Source organism: Caenorhabditis remanei, chromosome X, assembly GCF_010183535.1.
Source record: "Caenorhabditis remanei strain PX506 chromosome X, whole genome shotgun sequence".
NCBI lineage: Eukaryota > Metazoa > Nematoda > Chromadorea > Rhabditida > Rhabditidae > Caenorhabditis > Caenorhabditis remanei.
The window spans coordinates 20593868-20613884 of NC_071333.1; the positions used below are offsets into that span (position 1 = coordinate 20593868).

At 36.1% G+C, this 20017-nt stretch overlaps 5 protein-coding genes across 5 annotated transcripts; 2 read left to right on the forward strand and 3 right to left on the reverse strand.

Annotated features, from left to right (window-relative positions):
* Positions 1 to 1133, reverse strand: GCK72_026124 (uncharacterized protein; the record flags this gene model as incomplete). The annotated part of the gene is made up of 4 exons (XM_053736677.1): positions 1 to 165; positions 217 to 443; positions 531 to 743; positions 794 to 1133. The coding sequence occupies 4 exons, from the start codon at positions 1131 to 1133 to the stop codon at positions 1 to 3; spliced, it is 945 nt and encodes a 314-aa protein (XP_053580243.1).
* A 4649-nt stretch (positions 1134 to 5782) lies between these two features.
* On the forward strand, positions 5783 to 7368 carry GCK72_026125 (uncharacterized protein; the record flags this gene model as incomplete). Its single annotated transcript, XM_053736678.1, has 3 exons — positions 5783 to 5801; positions 6564 to 6683; positions 7265 to 7368. The coding sequence occupies 3 exons, from the start codon at positions 5783 to 5785 to the stop codon at positions 7366 to 7368; spliced, it is 243 nt and encodes an 80-aa protein (XP_053580244.1).
* Positions 7369 to 9199: 1831 nt separating this feature from the next.
* GCK72_026126 (uncharacterized protein) lies at positions 9200 to 10020 on the forward strand (the record flags this gene model as incomplete). Its single annotated transcript, XM_053736679.1, has 2 exons — positions 9200 to 9448; positions 10003 to 10020. The coding sequence occupies 2 exons, from the start codon at positions 9200 to 9202 to the stop codon at positions 10018 to 10020; spliced, it is 267 nt and encodes an 88-aa protein (XP_053580245.1).
* Positions 10021 to 13282: 3262 nt separating this feature from the next.
* Positions 13283 to 14704, reverse strand: GCK72_026127 (uncharacterized protein; the record flags this gene model as incomplete). Its single annotated transcript, XM_003101869.2, has 3 exons — positions 13283 to 13720; positions 14070 to 14396; positions 14471 to 14704. 3 exons carry the CDS (start codon positions 14702 to 14704, stop codon positions 13283 to 13285), a joined length of 999 nt encoding a protein of 332 aa, XP_003101917.2.
* A 2839-nt stretch (positions 14705 to 17543) lies between these two features.
* Positions 17544 to 18138, reverse strand: GCK72_026128 (uncharacterized protein; the record flags this gene model as incomplete). The annotated part of the gene is made up of 2 exons (XM_003101891.2): positions 17544 to 17873; positions 18040 to 18138. 2 exons carry the CDS (start codon positions 18136 to 18138, stop codon positions 17544 to 17546), a joined length of 429 nt encoding a protein of 142 aa, XP_003101939.2.
* Positions 18139 to 20017: the final 1879 nt, after the last annotated feature.

Consider the following 20017-nt stretch of genomic DNA (forward strand, 5'->3'; position numbering starts at 1 on the left):
TCACTCTTCTTCGTAGTCGACAATTCCGGTGATTGGGAAATTTCCAAGGACCCAATCCGTTCCAATCCAGCAAGCCAAGCGCTGCTCCTCCAAGCTTTTCCTGAGCTTCACCACGAAAAAGTCTTTCAAGTACGGCTTTGCTGCGATGCTCAACTCTTTTATTTTCTGAAAGATTTCAATCCTATAGATTAAGTGAGAGATAATCATTTTATTTGCCTTCAAGAGATGCTCGATGACCAGGCGTTGGCCTGAGGCGTTGTAGTTTGGAAGCTTTGCGAATGCTTCCGCGATTAACTCAACACAGGAATATACTTCTGCTACAAACGGAGTCATCGGCGGCGGTGGGATGTTTGGGTTATGATCTTCTAGCTTAATACCTTCTGTCGGGAACAGTTCTCGTTTGACCCATTCCGCGAAACCAACATAGTTGCCTTTTGGAATTTCTGAAAATTATGATTGTGCTGATTTTAATGAACAACCCTATTAGTTAAACACTTCTAAGTCCTATAAACTTAAATATAACCACTTACCAAAAACACCAGTCAAGCTCGACGAAGGTGCCCCCAATGCTGAATTTGTACCCTGATCTGGGTAACGGGCGGAGGCACCAGGCGGAGTCAGCCACGTGTTCTGGATGTTGAAACCAGTCGGCAATTGCCCAACTTGAGCCTGACGATTATCGGATGGCGTTTGAGGAAGGAACCAGAAGTTTTGAGCTGACGGGCGGGGATCTTGTAAACGAGCTGTAAATCAAGATTAGTTTTCAATTAGTTTTTCTTATTTTATTACTCACCTAAGGCATCGTATAGCAGTTGAGGGTGACAAGCTGCAGAGAAGTTTCTCGGATCGGCACTCTTGATGGAATTCTGTTGGCTTCCCACTTCCATCTTGATTTCTCTGGTTCCAACGAATTTTGCTGGGAACGAGTTTTGCGAAATTCCTTCCTCGATTTTGATGGCCTTGGTTTTCGCAATCGTGGAATCCATCCAGCTTTGGGAAACGTCATCTTCAATTTTGATTTCTTGCCTTCCTGTACTTCCCGCTCCCAAACTTTCGCCATTTGAACGAATTGCTCCAGACGATGGAACATTCTTTTTTTTAATTTGTTTTTTATTACCATAAGGACGTGACATGTCTTGAGATTTGAAGAAAATCAGTGAGCCTGCAAAATAATGACATTTGGAACACTGAGCATAATGAAAATTATGTGATTCAGAACTTCTAAATGAAAAACTCAAATCAGTAATGAAAATGTCATAAAATGAAGGAAAGGAAGGAGGGGTAACGATGGGTCCATTCCACATTTTTTCATGGGGACCTATCCATGCTCGTAGTAGTATAAACCACAAAGAGAACGATTGAAGACATTTTCAAAAAGGAAAGCATAGAGATTGAATGTAGAGCACTTTTAGAGAATTTCTAATTTGAGTAGAACAGAAAAAACATTGAGGAAATTTCCTTTCATTATGATCTTTTGTTTGCGTTACACAAATCATTTAAATCTTCAGGAAAGTTTCGAAACAGTATTGAAAGTCATATGCTTCTCCACACAAGTATGTTTTCATAAAATGACCTTTGTGCGCAGTTTTACAAAACATATCTTATTCACATCTTTAGGAAAGTTACGAAATAGTTTTGAAGGTCGTATGCACTTTTGGCACAAGATCAGAAGCGGCCTTGAGTTTTGTCCTGCGTCACCCTATCATTCAAATTGTGTGTTAAGACAAAGTCTACGATAGAGATTCTCAAAACCACAAAAAAACAAGAAAGCGTATGGTAAACTGTAAACTGGAATTTCAGCTTTAAAAAAGTCTGTCAAGATGCCAATACAATTAAGAACTTTGAATAAATAAGCTTTCGTAATTGAACCGTCCGCTGAGGTTAATAAGTAATAATATAAGAAAAAGATATGTGGAAAAAACAGAAAAGAAAGAAAAAATGAAAGGAGCTGTCGATTCTATCTCGAGAAGACCATGAAAACGACAGGCAAAAGAGAACGGAAAAGGAGAAGAGTGCTCAATTTACATACGGGAAACGATGGGAACGGGGGGAGGTTTGTAATGCAAAAAAAAGGGCAGATACCAGTGAATTTCAATTTGTAGTATTTTTCAAAAAGAAGTCACAGTACTATTGAATACAAATTACTTTGAGAGTGTGTTCCAATGTTTTAGAACTTCTAATAACTCTAATTGTTAGTTGAATAAGAGCTCTATTTCTGTGATCGACATACTTATCCATCTTTCTGAGCACTCACGGGGAAACACAATGATTTTAATAGAAATAAAAAAGCAAAAAATGTTTACCTAATTTCTTTAATTGACCGACAGGCAGGTCTACTATACAAACTCCTTTTCTACCGATAGTCTTGTTAGAGAGAATACGGTATTTACTGCCGTGTCGGGAAAATGTATTAAAGTTTCGACTCCTCCGCACATGTCTGTTCATAAAATGACCATTGTGTGTTGTTTTACAAAACAGATATTATTCATATCTTTGAAAACGTTACGAAATAGTTTAGAAGGTCATTTACACTGGAAATGTGTATCAAGATGTAACAAAACACATGTTTGTGCCCTGTGGTGATTGTCCGACCTTTGTCATACGCCGCAATATTAGTCATATTGTGTGCCTGGACAAATCCTACTCAAAAGATTTTTTAAATCAATGAAAAGAAAACAATTAGGAGGATGGTTACAAATTTCGGCTGGAAAGTCTGTAAAAACGCCAAGTTTAATTATGAATTTTGAAGAAATGAGTTTTCGTAATTCAACCATTCATTGAGAGGAGAAGGAAAGATATATGGAAAAAGGAGTCGTAAAAATTGGATAAAAGAAGAGAAAAATTGAAAGGAGCTGTTCATTCTACTGCGAGGAGGGCAGGAACGATGACCGGCAGAAGAGAACGAAAAAGGAGGTGGTTTCTCAATTCACATACGAGGAACGATGGGAACGGGGGGGGGCTGTTTCAATGGTTTTTTATGGGAATGGGAATGGAGGAAAAAAGTGAGTAATAGATGATCATGGTTGTCATAAATGGACCAAGATATCAAAAAATGGAATGTGCAGTAGCGAGCACAGGTGAGCACCTTTTTGTACTTTCATATGTAACTCTGTGGAATCTTGCTCCTTTTCTCACCACGGTCTTAGAAAAATCGGTTTTTACAGCAGAGTAGGGAAATTTCTTAAAGTTTTGACTCCTTCACACATGTCTGTTCATAACATGACCATTGTATGTTGTTTTACAAAACAGATCTTATTCATATTTTCGAAAACGTTACGAAATAGTTTAGAAGGACATATATACTCTACTCGCAAGATGTATCACAAACACATGTTTGTGCCCTGTGGTGATTGTCTGACCTTTGTCCTACGCCGCTCTATTAGTCATATTGTGTGTCTAGACAAATCCTACTCAAAAGATTTTTGAAACAGCTGGCAAACTAAGAAGGAATATGGTAAATTGTAAATCTGGCTGAAGTCAAATCAAAACCTGTGAAGAAATTAACCGAATCGTGGAATTGTGGTAATTCAAGCATCTATTGAGAAGAAAAGAAAAAATTATTACAAAAAAAGAAATCGAAAAAATTGGAGAAAACAAAAGGCATAATGAAAAGAGCTGTCAATTCTACCTCGTGCAGGGCCAAGAAAAATGGCAGGGAAAAGAGAACGAGAAAGGAGGAGAGTGCTCAATTAACATACGGGGAGCGATGGGAACGGGGAGAGGGGTGTTTCATTTTTATGGGAATGGGAATGGCGGGAAAAAATTAAGAATCGATGATCATGTGGCAGTTATATATAACCTAAAAAATCAAAAATCAAATGCACGGTTCAATAACAGATATCTAGACTACCGCTAAAAATGTTACCTTTGGCTGATTTCAATGGAAAGTGACCAACTTTGAAAGTATATTTCGGTGTCACCTGAATTTCTGATAAACTCAGTTTTGTCTGGTCTGAACAGAGGAGAAATATCACATCATTATTGTAGTTGATTATTTTTTTGTAGGGGCACTTTCTTGAAAGTTACTGGAAATTAGTCGGTTTTAGAAAGAAAGGACTTCGGTTATTCAAGGTTGTGTCCCTACTACAAAATGGTCAACCACAAAAATTATGTGCTATTTTTGTTCTGTTCAGCCCATACAAAATACAAAAATTGAGTTTATCGAACAATCAGGTGACACCGAAATACATTGTAAAAGTTGTTCATTTTCCACTGAAAATAGCCGAAGTTGATAACCTTTTGAGTGGTACTGTAGCTACATATTGTCCAAAATTCTTTATTTACTTTTTAATCAAAAAATCAAACCCCTCACTTCCATGGGTTTTTGTTCGACTTAACTAACCCGCTAAATAAACGACTGAAGTCAAAATGCATCACTGATAACCGTCACCTTCTCATAGACAAAGATTGTCAAACAGTATAGAAAGTTCATAAACGCAGCACAAACCGTCCTCCAGCTTGTACATAATACCGAGCACAGCAATTGAAATTCAGAGGTTAGTGGAAAAAAGAGAAGGCAAAGAAATGCACTTTAACATATTGCACAATTATTCATTTCAAACAACTGATAACCTGTTAACGATGTTTTACTGATAAGGAGTAGAAAGAAAGAAAGAGACAGACGAGAGTTTTCAGTTTTGTTCCTGCGTTGGATAGGTTTTCTCGGAATGCCTACAAAAATTTCGAATAAACAGTTTGAGTATACCAAGGGTAAAAAGTCGGAAAAGTCGGATATCCGATTCTCCGCATCTCAGTCTTTAAGGAAATTTTATTTCATGATGACCTTCTTGTGTGATTTTGTGTAAACAATTGTATTCAAATCTTTAGGGAAGTTACAAATCAGTTTAGAAAGTCGTTAGAAAGTTACGAAATAGTTTTGAAGGTCGTATGCACTTTTGTCACAATATCAGACGCGGCCTTGAGTTTTGTCCTTCGCTCTCACTTAAATTGTGTGCGAAGACAAAGCCTACTCAAGCGATTTTCAAAACCATTGAAAAAATGTAAGTAGAAGGATGGTAACTTAGAGTTTCAACTGGAAAAGTCTGCCAAGACGCCGAGTACAAATAAGAATTTTGAATGAATAAGCCTTTCAATTCTTTTGAAGATTCGAACAGAAATGACGAACGGGAGTAAATTTCAGTTTGTAGCGTTTTTGGAAAAGAAGTGACAGCACTAATAAATGCAATTTATTTTGAGAGCGTGTTCCAATGTTTTGAAATTTCCAATAACACGAGTTGTTGTTTGGATAAGATCTATATGTTTGTGATCGACTCAATTTTCCATCTTCCTAAGCATTCATGGACAGTCAGGAATTTTATTGGTATACAAACTCTCCTTTCAAACAAATGTCACCTATTGTCTTCAATTGACTGACAGACCAGTCTATTTTACAAACTCTGTCACTCTCGACAGTCTATTGGAAAAAATACGGTATTCACAATATAATAAATTTTTCAAAACATCGAGTCATCCGCTCAGCCTGTTCGCAAAATACCCTTTGTGCCTATGTAAAAAACGCGAATGATGGAATGAGAAAAATTTATTGAAGTAAAATTCAAAGTAGGAATGGGGTAATTCAACCATCCATGGAGAAAAAAAAGAAGAAAAAAAGTTATTTTTTAATTGTAAAAATAGGAGGAAAACAAAGAAATAATGAAAGGAGCTGTCAATTCTACCTCGTGGAAGGCAAGAACGATAACATTCAAAAGAAAACGGAAAAAGAGGAAAGTGCTCAATTCACATACGAGGAACGATGGGAATGGGCTGTTTCAATGGTTTTTTTATGGGAATGGAGGAAAAAAGTGAGTAATAGAGATCAAAAAATCGAATTTATGACACAAGTTTTTAATTTTATTTCAATCAAAAAATCAACCCCTCACATTTCCCGTGAAGTTTTCCGACTATCGAAATCACTCCAGCCCCTATTTTTCCCCTAACAAAAAAGTTCAACACCACCGAGATTATATTCATTCATATTTCTTATTGCATGGTGAAGGTCGTAATCGGTATGACAGATAGTATGGAGGATGTTCTCTGCATCTTTGAATTTGCAAAGAAACTCAAAATCAGTGGCGTCACTCTTACTCCCTTGCGCAGATGGTCACGCCCCCAACAGATGTCCCGCCAATTCCCCTCTCCCCCTCTTCAATGTTTCCTTGGGATATCATTCTTCGACAGCCTACCGGACATGGCCGTCAGCAATATGCTTTTCTGATTTTTATTAAATGCTAATTACTATTTACTGTTATTTGGTGGAGGATGTCCAAACCTCGAAAGTAAGCTATTTCGTACTTAAAAATGCAAACGTGCTTCATTGAGAAATTTTCAAACTTATGTTAGGGGGGGGGGGTATGCAAAAACGCACTATTGATTAAACATGGATTTTAACCGTTTTTCTCAAGAAACGTACAGGCGCTTCATTGAAAAAACGTCAAATAACCTGTTTTTTTTTCTAAAAATGTCAAATTGAAGGGGGTATGCAAAAACGCTATCATGATAAAAGTTAGAATCCGTTATTTTCTTCAAAAATGGGAATTCGCTCCATTGATAAACATTGTTTCCAGACTCCTCTCGTACATTTGCCTTTGCGGAGAAGGCGGTCACTGCACGATGGACATGTTCTGGACACCATAAGACAAAGAAGGATGCACCTACCTCCGTCCGTGGTATTCCAAAAATCACGAGTTAGTTTTCTTTTCATTTTTTATCAGAAAAAAATATTCGGGAAGGAACGTCAGTGTTAGTTGATATGTTTAGGGTGTAATTATGTAGTTACACATAATTAAGTTTTTGGATTTTTTTGCCATGAAAAAAACGCGAGAAAGACATTTGGTCAAGTTTTTGCAAAAGTTAGGCTACCCGTTTTTTTTTCAAAATTTTCAGTTTTAAACGTGAAAAATAGATTTTTCTTGGGATGGCTGAACTTCCCGAGCGATTTCGTATTAAGAGGTAGAGTGCGCTTCCATTTTGAACAAAAACTTGACAAAATTTTAGTTTTTGCCATTTTCCCATATTTTTTCCTGAAAACCAGCAAAAAACGTCGGTGGTCGAACTTTTGCAAATGGTTGCCTAACTTCCCAAAACTCGGCCACCGGTTTTTTCTAAGTTTTTCACAATTTCCAAGAGTTTTTAGTGAAATTTTCATGAAAAAACATGAGAAAGATGAGTGGCAGAGTTTTTGCAAAAGTTAGGCCACCAAGTTTTTTTTTCAAATTTTTGAGTTTTTCACAAACAACTCTTAAAAACCCAAAAATTCTTCTTTCAGATGGCAGTTCTATTCCGAATTCATCCGTCGCCCACGTGTCTTTGGTCGCCACTACCAGCAAAGTGTCAAGAATGGGACAACAAAATGTAAGAGAGGAACACTGACTTTGTTCGGAGTGGTTAAGTGGAAAATATAGACTGGGGCGTCTTTGTCGCTTTTAACAAACTGTTATTTTGAAAAATTACAAAAAACTCAAAATTGTTGAAATTGCTTTGGAAGCGAATTGTAATTTTTCAAAATACCACTTTGTAAACTGCATCAAAGGTGCCCCATTCTTCATTTTTACTAAAAACAATCACCGTACACTTTTTCTTCATATTTTCCAAAATTTTTTTCATCGAAAAGTCAAAAATCCGATAGAAAACAGCATTAGCTCATTGCAATCTTCCCGCGCCAATTCAATCAAAAATACAATAATTTTTTTGCAGGTTCACATAGTGTTGGATCAAAACCTATCGCTGAAGGTGACTCAAGACATTGCTGAAAATCTCCAACTGGTATCAAATAACTCCAGGAAATCGAGCGAGCCTTCGTCCACTGAGACTATGAATTCGAGCATCATCCACAAGACGAGCATGAGGCTTTTTCATTTTCATTTTTATTCGTTTTTTATTTTTAAATTTCCCGATTTTATTGCTCACCCCAAATCAACGATTCCCTCATTTTTCGGTTAAAAATTTCTCAGATTTTCCCATTTTTCTCCTCCAAAATCTCATTTGCTCGCCTATCCTTCCACCCTCATCCTATCTTCCACTCTCATAATTCAACACATAGATAATCATTTATTATTTCAATGAATTTTCTAAAAAAAATGGAATTTCATGTATCTTTTTAACATTTATCAGTGGTTTTGCCATTACGAATACAATCGATGTTGTTTTGGTAAACTGGAAAAAATTCTTTTAAATTAATAACTATTTTTGAGCTCCACCCACTTTTGCAATTCTTTTCACAAATTTTCTTTCTGTTTAACGAAGCAGATTTGCAGCATTAAGGCACCTCACAGCAATTTTGGCGCGCAGTTTTTGTGATTAATACAAACGAGCTCTATTAATATTTTTTTAATTCGGAATATCAAGCTCCGCCCATGTTTCGCATTTGTGTTCACAGTTATTTAACAAAAAAACTATCACAAAAATGTATCATTAAAACTTTCAAACACTTTATAGGAAAATTACTATTTTAACGGAGCCAACCCGATGCAGCCTCGCTCATGTTTTGCAATTCGTGCAAATATCCTCCATTGATACTCTTGGAGTTTTGCAAAAAAATGCAAAACGTGTTTTTAAAGTTTTTTAAATACTTTTGCAGTTAGTTTTCAAATCTTCGCATGGTTTGGATCCCCACAATTTCTTTTTTCGATTTTAATAAAACTGGAGGACTGGATACATTTTATCATTGTTAAAAATAAACTTTTTCTAAATTCTAACGTTTCAACCATGAACAAGATAGATCATGTATAATGTTATTTCATTTCGATAAACTTGGTTTTCAATGAACTTTGTTCCCAAATTATGGAAAAGAAGATTCGCGGTGAGAGAAACATCTGGCGTTTGTGAGAAATGGGGTGATGCGTCTCTCAAGAACTTTTTTTTGTAGTTTTCGCAATTTTTTGTCTTCTGCCCACGCTTATTATAATAAAAAGGTAGAGATTGAAAATTTTAAGAGATGAATGTGGTGAAAAAAGTTTTGAGAACAAAATATTACAACCTTAATTTTGGTCTTTCGAAAGTAGGCGGGATTTGCTTAAACCGACGGAGCTCATTCATTCAACCATTCGACACATCTCGCTGAAACATCCGAAGAATTCCCTGTCCTCTAGAAATCTTTGACAATGATTGTCAAAGCTATTCTTATGTTCCTAATGGGAATGATGTTCATGCAATTGGTTTCTGTTTGTGAATGTCAACACCAACGTCCACTCCCACACCAAAAATGTTCGAAAAAATTGCCACTGTCGCTAATCAACCTGATTCCACAATCCTTCCTGAACGCTTTGTCGGACGATTCAAAATCCACCACATCGAAAATTTTGAGAACGGCAACCATGTCAAAAAATGGATTAATTTTATCAGAACCAACGAAGCCGAGAATTCATTTACCTACACATTGATTTTCAACGAAATTAGATACGCTGTCAATAATGCGGAGCTCGGAAGAAGCATTGATGTGCATGGAAATCAGGTTAGTTGTTCTAAAAGCTTCGTTAGTTTTCCCGTAGATCAGTCAAGGGAAAATATACATTTAGTGGCAAATTCAAATCATAACGACCTTTAAATTTTATAAATTTAGATTTGAGCGGAACAGTTTGAAAAGCGACAGCATTTCAGTATTAAAATTCTGTAAAACCTGTAGAAGCGCACCAGCGGCGCCTGCTCGCATCAAACAGTTGCTAACTGGAAAAATATAGCTTGATATTCAAAGAAAATGTTTTTATGACTTTAAAACAACCGAGTCAGAATGCTCCAAACTTTTGCTAGCAGCTACGCCTCATTTACTTGTTTTACGGTAGTTCTATTTTTTGGTCACCGTTATTTGAAACGTGTCCAAAAATCATTTTTTTAGTGGTTCAGCGCATGAAACTATGCAATTTAGTTTAACTGTCAAATGATAAACTGATGTTTTTTCAGTCGAAATTTTTTGATATTTCTTCTGGTAACTGAAACATTATAATACAAGCTGACACCACTGAATGCGTTTTCATATTTCTTTTCCGTCCTACCATTATTTGTTTCCAGCACACTTTCGTTCTTTGAAACGACTGTATTTTGCGGGACAGCGTTGAGCATTGCTTCATTGATGGTTTTCTCGTTGTGGTATGCTCATAAAACGTTTTATTAAAATCAATAAACCTGTTTTCAGACTGTGAAGACTTTGGCTACCCTTCCTCCCTTTGAAAAGTTCACATTTTATTACGAAAAAACTGAACAATGATGACGTAATAAGTTTTCTACGATTTAGACTACCATTTTTTGAATATTTGATTTTACAGTACGTCTATCTATATCTTTTTCAACTTCATTCACATGTTCCTTCTTTGTAACTTTTTCTCCAACTTAGACATTCTGAACTGCACTTCAATAAAGAAACATCATCAAAGCTCGTTTCATCTAATTCAGGATTAAATTTTGTTATTATAATACTTGTCTCTACCCAGACAATTTATGTTTTCTTAAGCAAAACCCGCATTCAAAATTAATGTCTCAACGTTTTTCAGGAATCCAAGTTGTGGTATCCCTACTTCGCATAATCAGTTTCCGAAGACCAGTTGTACTTTTCTCAGGCTTTCTTCTTTGTCAACTAGTCATATCATTGCTCAGAAGACTCCAGACGTTTTACCAGATGTGCTTTGTCGACATTCAAAATTACAAACATCCAAAACAATGATTAATACATTTAGAATGACATTTAACTAGAACGCACAAAACGAGACAGTGGTGAGTGAGACATGATCGAAAAGGAAAAATATGGACAATCATAAAACACAGGACAGCGGAGGGCCGGTATTCATACAAAAATATTCACACTGGAAAATCTGTTCGTAATCATGTTCCCAGTTTTTCTTACCGGGTGGAACTGGATACTTCCAAAACAACCACAGTGAGAAAAATTGACAAATTTGATCAGAACTCAAACTACACGGTCGCCTTGATTCCTATCACATCTTGACTCCAAGACTTGAATGTTTTGTCAGCGATTTCTTCTTCAAACGGAAGTTGTTTCTGATTAAACGTTGTCATTTTTAGCATAACCACAAATGTTCAGTACCTCGTAGGTAGGAAAGGCAGGATAACAGCTGATAACATAGACATCCATCCCCATTTGTCGACGAGAACCTGAAAGTTCACTCGTTCATATTTTTGATCTCAAAAATAAGTTGACTTACACTTCCAGAAATGGTGAGGTCACATCGTTTTTTTCGATCATACTACGTCTGCATCTTGCTGAGCATTTGTCATCTCTGATAACTCGTACTTCGGAAGGATTTGTATCTGAAAAACCAAAATTATTATCAATAAGCAAAGTAGGCGTTGTAAAACCACGTTTTATCACTAATCATATTCAAAGTTTGCTAGTTAGATTTTGAGTGCCTTATCCACAACTGATAAGCAAGATATTGTTGTTCGACATTTGAAGTTTCTTGACTATTGACTTCAGAATAATATGTCTAGATTCAGACATCATCAAAAACCTCTGAAAAATAACAGGGTTTCAAAAAAGATCTAGTGTAAGGGGTTATGTATTTTGACATCTGTTATACTTGAATCTCGTATTCTACAGAATTCTGAACTTTTTTATTGGGACAACTGGCATTCAAACCGCTTTTAGACAGAAAATCACAAGTGAATCATGATTGTATTCAACTATGCCTATTTTTCGACGGCGACTCTGACTATTTTAAAAAATATAACTGTGGTGAGGTTCTGGAACCTGATTTTCAACCTGATTTCATAATTTTTTGTTACTGGCGCCAAAATTCCGGAGTTTTTGTTGTCTCTGTATTAAAAAAACAAAAAAGACTTACTTAGTGACTATTGAAAGCGAATTGGATTCAAAAAGCAGAAAAGAACCAAAAATGACTATCGAGTGTCTTCGTTTCACCTCTCATCACAATATAATCGTTAATTCCGTAATTTTCATGGTCTCGGAAAAACATTTTTTCACTTGAATTCCATCAGCTCAACTTCCATCCCCGTTATTCCAATCATGTGAGATATTTGGTGCTCTGAAAACAATTAACGTGGACAAGGAATCATAGTTTCACTTTTTCAAAGTCACTCTGTATATCTGAAATCGCAAATGAGAACTAGCATGACGATTTCGGTAGAAAGAAAAATGGTTCAACTAAAACATCACGCGAATGCATTTTAAAACTATTTTCAGATTTTCTTTTTTCTCTTACAAAAACCGGATTCAAAGGATTGTGGAGTTGCGAAATATGATATTTTTCACCGATTTCTGAATTCTGGAGAGGAGGATAAATGTTTCATTTCCTGTTTTTACGGTGAGAGGACAGTTTAAAATTTCAAAACAATTTTCAACAAATAAGATCTTTTAAAAATATTGAACTATTTTTTGTTAGATTGCAATTTTTTGATAGCTATTGTGTGAAGCAAGATATACCGCTTTAAACATACACGTCTCTTTCATTGCTCACAGGATAAAACAAAAGACTTACCGCCTGATTCGGTTATTGTTTGGACATCGTTGCTTCTATATTCTTGTTCAAGATCCGAGGGTTCAAATTGAATATTATATATTTTTTCTTTCTTTCCTTTCGGATTCCCTCGACCCCTCGTATGTTGGCAGCCTTAGAGACGTAACATTGAAAAAGAAGAATTGTGTCTGTGCGTGTGTCGTTGAATGTGGTGGCGAAGATAAGACTACGTTGTGTGTGCGGAGGCCGTCAGGCAGGCAGCATATAAATGACCTTCTCATTAGCTGCGCGTTATTAGAAGGGAGGCTTGAGGAGAAGGAGGCGCAGACAGCAAACAGAGGAAAATAGCTTCGACAAACCCGAGGGCGCAGAGAATCAGAAAAATGGGAAGAAGAGGGGGGAGAAAAATGTAGCGACTAGGTTCTCTCTTCTTCTAATGACATAAAGACACGGGGGACGGAGGAAAGGGGGACCTTCACTCCAATGAGACTAGGGAAGAGAGAAAACGGAGAATTTGCCAGTTGGGGCCATTCACGAGCGGGAAAAAGCTTTTCCATTGATTCATTTGCTGAAAAAACGGCGAAAAACGAAAAAAACGCTGTTTTCCGGATTTGAGTACCCGTTAATGAGAAGACAAAAATGTGCATACTTCGAAATTATGATATATTATTGTAAAAACCTTCCAAAAAACGACCAAGAATAGAAAAAATAACAACGGATGAGGGTTTCTTGCACAGTTGAGATTCAATACATGAGATTTAAAACACGAAAAAAAGGAAAATTGTGAGGAAAAAAGTATTATTGGTAAGAAATTAAGTTTTTTCTGGGACTTCTAGCTGTTCCGGTTCCATGACAACTTCTTAGGCAACTTCTTCAAACGAAACGACATCTGGAGTTGAGACGATTTTGATGACTGGCTCCTCTGGCTCCTCTTCCGATGCTTCATCACCTTCCGTGATAGTTTTCGACTCTTTATTCGATTCAGCGTCCTTCATTTTTTGGTTATTGGAAGAACTGTCCGGTTTCTCAACTGTTCCTTTCTCAACTACAACTTTCTTTGGTGTTCTGACGACAACTTCCTCTTGATTATCATTTCTCATCTTTTCCGAACTCTTTGGCGTATTAGATTTCTTCTCTGGAGCAGGTTCATCATCGAATGGATCCTCCAACATTTTCCCCAAGCATTCTTTGCAGAACCAGTCGCCTTCTGGTGCCACTTTCATTCCGATGCATTCGAAGTGGAACCATTGGATTGCACATTCCGGATCTTCGCAGAAGATCATTTCACCAGGCTTCTCCTGAAAGAAAATAGTTCGAATTTTTAGTTATTTTTGAAAAAAAAATTTCAAAACAAAAGAATTTTTTCAAACTTGTCGAAAATGGGGCCGGCCCGAACTTTCCCTCGGCCCGGATTTGAAAATGGGTGCTCAGTTTTTAACAAAATATTTCAAAAATTTTCGAAAATTTAGAATAAAAGTGCTTAAATTATCATACATATTCACATTTCGATTGAATTCTTTATGTTTAGTTAATGCTTTTTTTCAAAAAAAAAATCCAAAAATTCTCAAAACATGTTTCAAAACGGGCTGAGCGGCCCCGTCGGTGACAAGTCTGAATTTTTTCACATTTTTCCGACAAAAAACTCACTTCGCGACAGTAGCACCAGAGCTGCTCCTCCTCTGCGACTTTCTTCTTTTTCAGTCTCGATCCCTTCTTCGAAGGTACTTCAGATGCCGAAGATGGTGCTAGTGATGATGATGAGCAGGGTTCCTCAGTTGACGGCTGCTTTTTCTCCTTTTTAGCTGCCTTCTTTTTTGGCTTTCTGGCCTTTGAAACCTCTGGCTCGGGGTAGTTCTCGATAAAGTTCATTGTTCCCTCTTGGAACTCCCTTTTCACTTTTTCAATTGCTTTCCGAATTCCTTCCGCAATTTTTATCTTCCTCTCTGACAAATCCGAAGCTTCTTGGTATTCTTTCTGAAAAGTTTTTACTGTTTTACTGGAAAATCGATTTTTTCAATATTTGCAGAATTTTTACAATTTCTACTAACCTCAATGTACTTGCAAGCAGCTACCTTTTGCTCTTGATCCATTTCTTTGAAATACTCTACGAATTCCGCCTTGGTTGTCTCGATTCCTTCCATTTTTGCGGCTACTTTCCGGTCCAAAACTCCAATTTTCTCCATTCCTTCCTTTATTTTTGGTGGTAACTCTACATGAATCTTTTCCAGTGAGATGGTGATATTATCAATTTCTTTTTTGAGGTCCACATAGAATGAATCCATCTAAAATTATCCAAATTCATTTGAAAAGTAAAAGAAAATAATTTTTCAGAGGGTAACATTGGGAAAATCAATTTTTTCCAGTAAAATGATTAAATTTTCAAAAATTTTATAAGAGGTTATGGGAAAAAATTACGTTAAATCTAGTTTAAACAATCTAATTATTAGATAATTGTTCGGAAAAGAAAAATTGATTTTAAGAACAAAATGCATGAAGAAAAATACCGCGAAAAAAGCGTGCGGTGCTGTGTACTCAGTGTTCTCCCCGACTCCGCCTACTAAACCGCGCCGCATTGCAAGCAGTTATTTCTTTTTCCCAGGTGCTGATTTTTGACGAAAAAAAGCACCTTAATGCACAAAAATCTAAATAATTAGGTAAGTTAAAAGCCAAGCAACTTTTTTTTTACAAAGAATTTCGAAAATATTCAAACAAAAAATGTATTGCGAAATAACCGATAATAGAAGTTTAACGAAACGTTTTCCTTTGTAATTTCTTTTCTCGGATTTTTTGTGGCAAAATTAGATGTAATATCAGTTTTGATTGATTTTGCAATTGTCCTTTTTTGTAATTATTCGAAAAATCTTATTTTCTAATGACTTCAATCATTTATTATTCATAAAATTCAAAATGGCTTATGAGCGTTTTCAATGCGTGTTTCGTGTTCTCGAAATTATCAAAGCGAAATTCATACGTAAAAACTTGAAAGTTCCTGTTATCCATCTATTTTTCAATAATTTTCTAAAGAATTCCAGACTGCTCAACATCCCCAACCAACCATGGATGCAACCTACAACAGCTTGGAATGGAACGAAAGATATTGCGTTTGAAGTGCGGGTCTTATGAAATTCCAAATATGTTGTTAAGTGAGTTGTTTGGTTTTCCTGAAATCTCAGAGTTCTGAATAAAACAGTTGGTAATAAAACAACAAAGTTGAAATTCAGATAGTTTCAAGTTTTTTTAGCATGACAGCTCAATCGCTGCCGAACTTTTTCAAACTTAAACTCATTGGTTTGATTTAATTTGGACCTTCATTTTTGTAGTTGACATCTTTTTAATTGCATATGAGTTTTTAAAATTAACCAGAGGAATATAGAATCACTCCAAAAGTAAAACGGCAAAAAAATGGATCTGCTGGATATTCATAAATATATAATCGACTCAAATTCTAACTATGTCTTCATTGCAGGTCTTCAACTTCTAAAAATCTAAAAACCCGGTAATCGGATTGCTGTGATCGACCTGGATGTGGAGGAAGAGGTCAATATGCCATCTGAGCATTGTGATGCTCATCAGTACAACAACAATTTGCTCCACAACCGGATATCAAATGAAGTCCTCAAATATTTGCAAGAAAAACAACTTTTGAGTAATCTACTGTCCTTGTAGTTCTTGTTGCAGAAGGATTTTGCTTTTTGACTTGGTATTGATGCTGAACCAGTGATTTCTTTCTTGTACTCAATTCTGGTAAGTTTGTCATTTGATTTCTCAATTAAAAAACAAGCAAAGGTCTAAGAATCTCCAGTCAAAAAATTATCAAATGGAAAATTATTTTTAGAATTATGAAAAATGCTTATCTTTTATATGTTAAAAGCAAGAGTCAGATCAGAAATGAAAGTTTTGAACAAAGAAATAGCTTGGTGACCGCTTGAGACTTAGTTCTCTCTGGATCCAGCCCTTCAAACTTTAGAGATATTTCGATACAAAAAAATTTAATGATTTTACTATTATAAATCAATAGTTACATTTTTCGACCAATTTCTTTTTTTTTCTTATTGACATCACTTCAAGAATGATATTTCATGAACCCGGCACTTTTTGAGTTTCTCACTTGAGAATAAAATAAAATACGATACATTTTTGAGAATAACTCTCTTAGTTTTGGACAAATCTAGTGGAATCTTTTAAAAGTTAGAGTGAAAGAGTTTCTAGTTGACTTATTTGCTAATAGTGATAAAAAAATTTTTTTAAAGGATAGGAATTCTCATTTTAATAACTTCTATATTTCAGAGTACCTCCTCTTCTTATTACGGAGTCTATAGTGATACATTATGTTCTGAAACAATCGGCAGAGTTCATCCAAATACCTGGAATTTGTTCATTCTGATTTGGATAAAGAAGGAACCAATTCAAGGTGGTGTGATGCCGTGGTGGTAATACATAAACGAGTAGAGGAGTGGAAAATTCGTTCAAGTTGCTGAAATTTTTATCGAGGAGCATTTGGAATTCTAAGAAGAGAAGGTTAGACGTGATGAAACTAACACTGTATATGATATTTCTGGAACGTTATAACGCACAGGATGTTATTTCAACACTGCTTCAGCTATACTTATTCTTTCCACACTATGATTGTTTCATTCAGGTAAAGTGACCCATATCTTTCTCAGTCTGTCGATTTCCATTCCTGATTTGGTTTTGATAGCATTCACTACCACCCAGCTATGAAAAATGACGTTACTTGAGAAATAACTTTTTTCAATCCTTTTCGTTTAATATGGACAATAAATATTCTTTTATTGTATTATCAATTTTAGATTGTATTTATGATTTTTCTGTGAAAAAAAACCAACTTTCCAATATGAATTCCAAAATAATTAAACATTTAAAAAAGTAGGTAGACACGCTCTCCGTAACTTATGTGTAGTTTGAATTCACAAAATGATTAATTTTACGAATAAAGCCTATGAAATTTGGCTTATATTATCTGTTAATAACTTCTATGTGACGTTTCGAATTCCCGAGAAATGTTTACTTTTGAAAACATAAAAAGTAAAGAAAATATCACAAATAAAAGAATATCAGGAAAAATTAAAAAAGAAGAATTGATTATGATTAAGGTCCCCTCTACGACGAAACGTTGTTCGCAACCTTCTTGTTCTCCAAATCCCCTTTGATCCCTTCTTCCACGTAATGTTGCTTGTGCCATTCTTGTTTTCCAAATTCACTTCGGTCCGCTTTTCCACGTATCGTCCCTCGCAGCCTTCTTGTTCTCCAAGTCCAAGTTTCGAGTTTGGGTGTGATCTTCCTTTGTGTGAAGTGATCAGACAACGGGAACATCGGAAGCCGAATCCATACAGTTATCAGCTGCCGCAAGGTATTGAAAATTGATATTGCCTCTTCAATCTCCGGGTCGTTGTCTTGCTGGAATGTGGATTGGGTCTTAGCCTGGTTCACCTTGAAAAAATTTGAATTGGGTTCCGGTATCATAACGCAATAAATTTAAAAAACTGAATATGTAGAAAAACATCAAAAGTTATGAAAGGGCTCTTTTCAAAAAACCCCAAGTTCCACTTTCTTTTTGTAGGGGTTACTTCAGGTTTTCATTGAAACTAGTTCTTACCTTAGATCTTTTTTCAATCGCAGATTGAAATGAGTGGCTACGCGTTTCTTCTGTCAAGCCAGTTGCTTTTAGCAACTGGCTGGATGTTGCTCGCGCCATTGTTGTTGTTGCAATCCAAGTGTTTTGTTTTTGAGTTTGAAGCAAAGTTTCCGTTGTGTGAAGTCATCACACGGGGAGTCACGTCCATGCAGTTTCCAGGGTATTGAAAATTGATATCGCCTCATGAATCTGAAAAAATGGAATTCTTGAAAAAAAAAACAGAATTCATGAAAAGTGTCACTATCCCATGAAACGTACCAATATCATGCTTTTTTTTTGAAGTCATCACACGGGGAGTCCAATCCATGCAATATTCTGCTGCCCCAGTGAATTGCAACTAGATATCGCCTCTTGAATCTGAAAAAATGGAATTCTTGAAAAAAAAACAAAGTTCATAAAAAGTGTCACTATCCCATGAAACTTACCAATATCATGCTAGTTTTGGACAAAATGTTCCTGTGACAAATCCAATGTGTGCTCCAATTCACTCTTTACCAGAACTTTTGTTAATTCCCATCGTAATTCTTCTAGTTCTCGCCTAGTTTACGCTGAAAAAATTTAAATTGGGTTCCCGTTGATATTATAACGCAATCAATTTGAAACATTGAATGTGTAGAAAAAACGTAAAAAGTTCTGAAAGAGTTAAGTATTCAACCAAAAAACACTTGTGTTTACACTACTGGCTATAAAGAAGAATGAAACATTTGTAGCTTACAGTTGAAAACAATCAACTTTGAGCAGGTATCACGTTTTCAATGATTCTCTCAAAGTGTCAACTGCTTAGCCATTTTCTGGCCAAAAGTGGGGAAAATAGCGGGTTTCTCTCGGGTTTTTGGGGAGCTCTTCACGGAAAAAATATAGAGAAATGTGTAGAAAAATGTGCAGAAAAGTAGACTAATCGCATACTCGAAAAGAACGCAAAAATCGACTGCCGCCGACGAGAGAGTGCGTGCCGCGTGGAGGAAGAGAGAGACGTAGACACAAGTAGGACGAACGGACGGCGAAGTGTCGTTACTGTTTTCTCGTGGCTTCGGTGGCTAAGTGCTTGTGGGCGGGTACGGCAGTAGGAGTCTGGGGTTCGACTCTCTCCCCGACCATTTTTTTTGTATTTCTCGATTTTGGTAGACAACGTTATCACTATGTGTCAGAAATAAGTTTTTTAGCTTTTTCAGTCCATTCACCTTCTACAACGTTTCGAGAAAAATAGTTTTTCTAATGAACTTTTCTGTGTGCAATTCCGTGGTGACGGCAGTCAGAATTTTTATTAAGAAAATAACATTAGCGAATATCATAATTTTTATAGAAAACGTTCAATCCAACAAAATTATGTAGAATTCGGACCCGATTTTGGACACTATTCACTTTTGAGAAGAGCGATTTTTTTTCTTTCTTTATTCTCCTTCCCCCTTGCCCAACACCTATTTTATAATTCCTTATTTCCCGGTTTCCTTTTCTCAGGTTTAGTCTCGTGAGGGACTTTACCTGACCTCCAGTGACATTTACTGTATATTTAAATAGTTAAATAAAAATATCAATATCAAATATCAGAGCGTATTCGAAAAAGACTAGTTAGAAGTGGTTTTTGTTCGATTTTTTAGAGGTTCTTCCGTTTTCTCGAGGCGTGAGAGGTCCAATCGGAAAGTTTCAACATATTTTCACAAATCGGACGTAACTGGTGACGTTTCTGAGTGTCGTTCGCTTTTCCAACAACTATTTGAAGCTTGAAAATGAACAAATTCTGCACAGTGTGTGGATTTGGTCACCGTCGGTGCAAACAGTAATTATTTTCAAAATTTTTCAATTATCTGAATGGTTTCATCGATTTTCAACAAACCAGCATCAAAAAAAATTTGAAACAATAACCAAAACCAATTTTTTGCGTTCTGGAACTTTGCAATGCTCAAGGGCCCGGTGGCCGAAATCACTGATTATTCTAGGC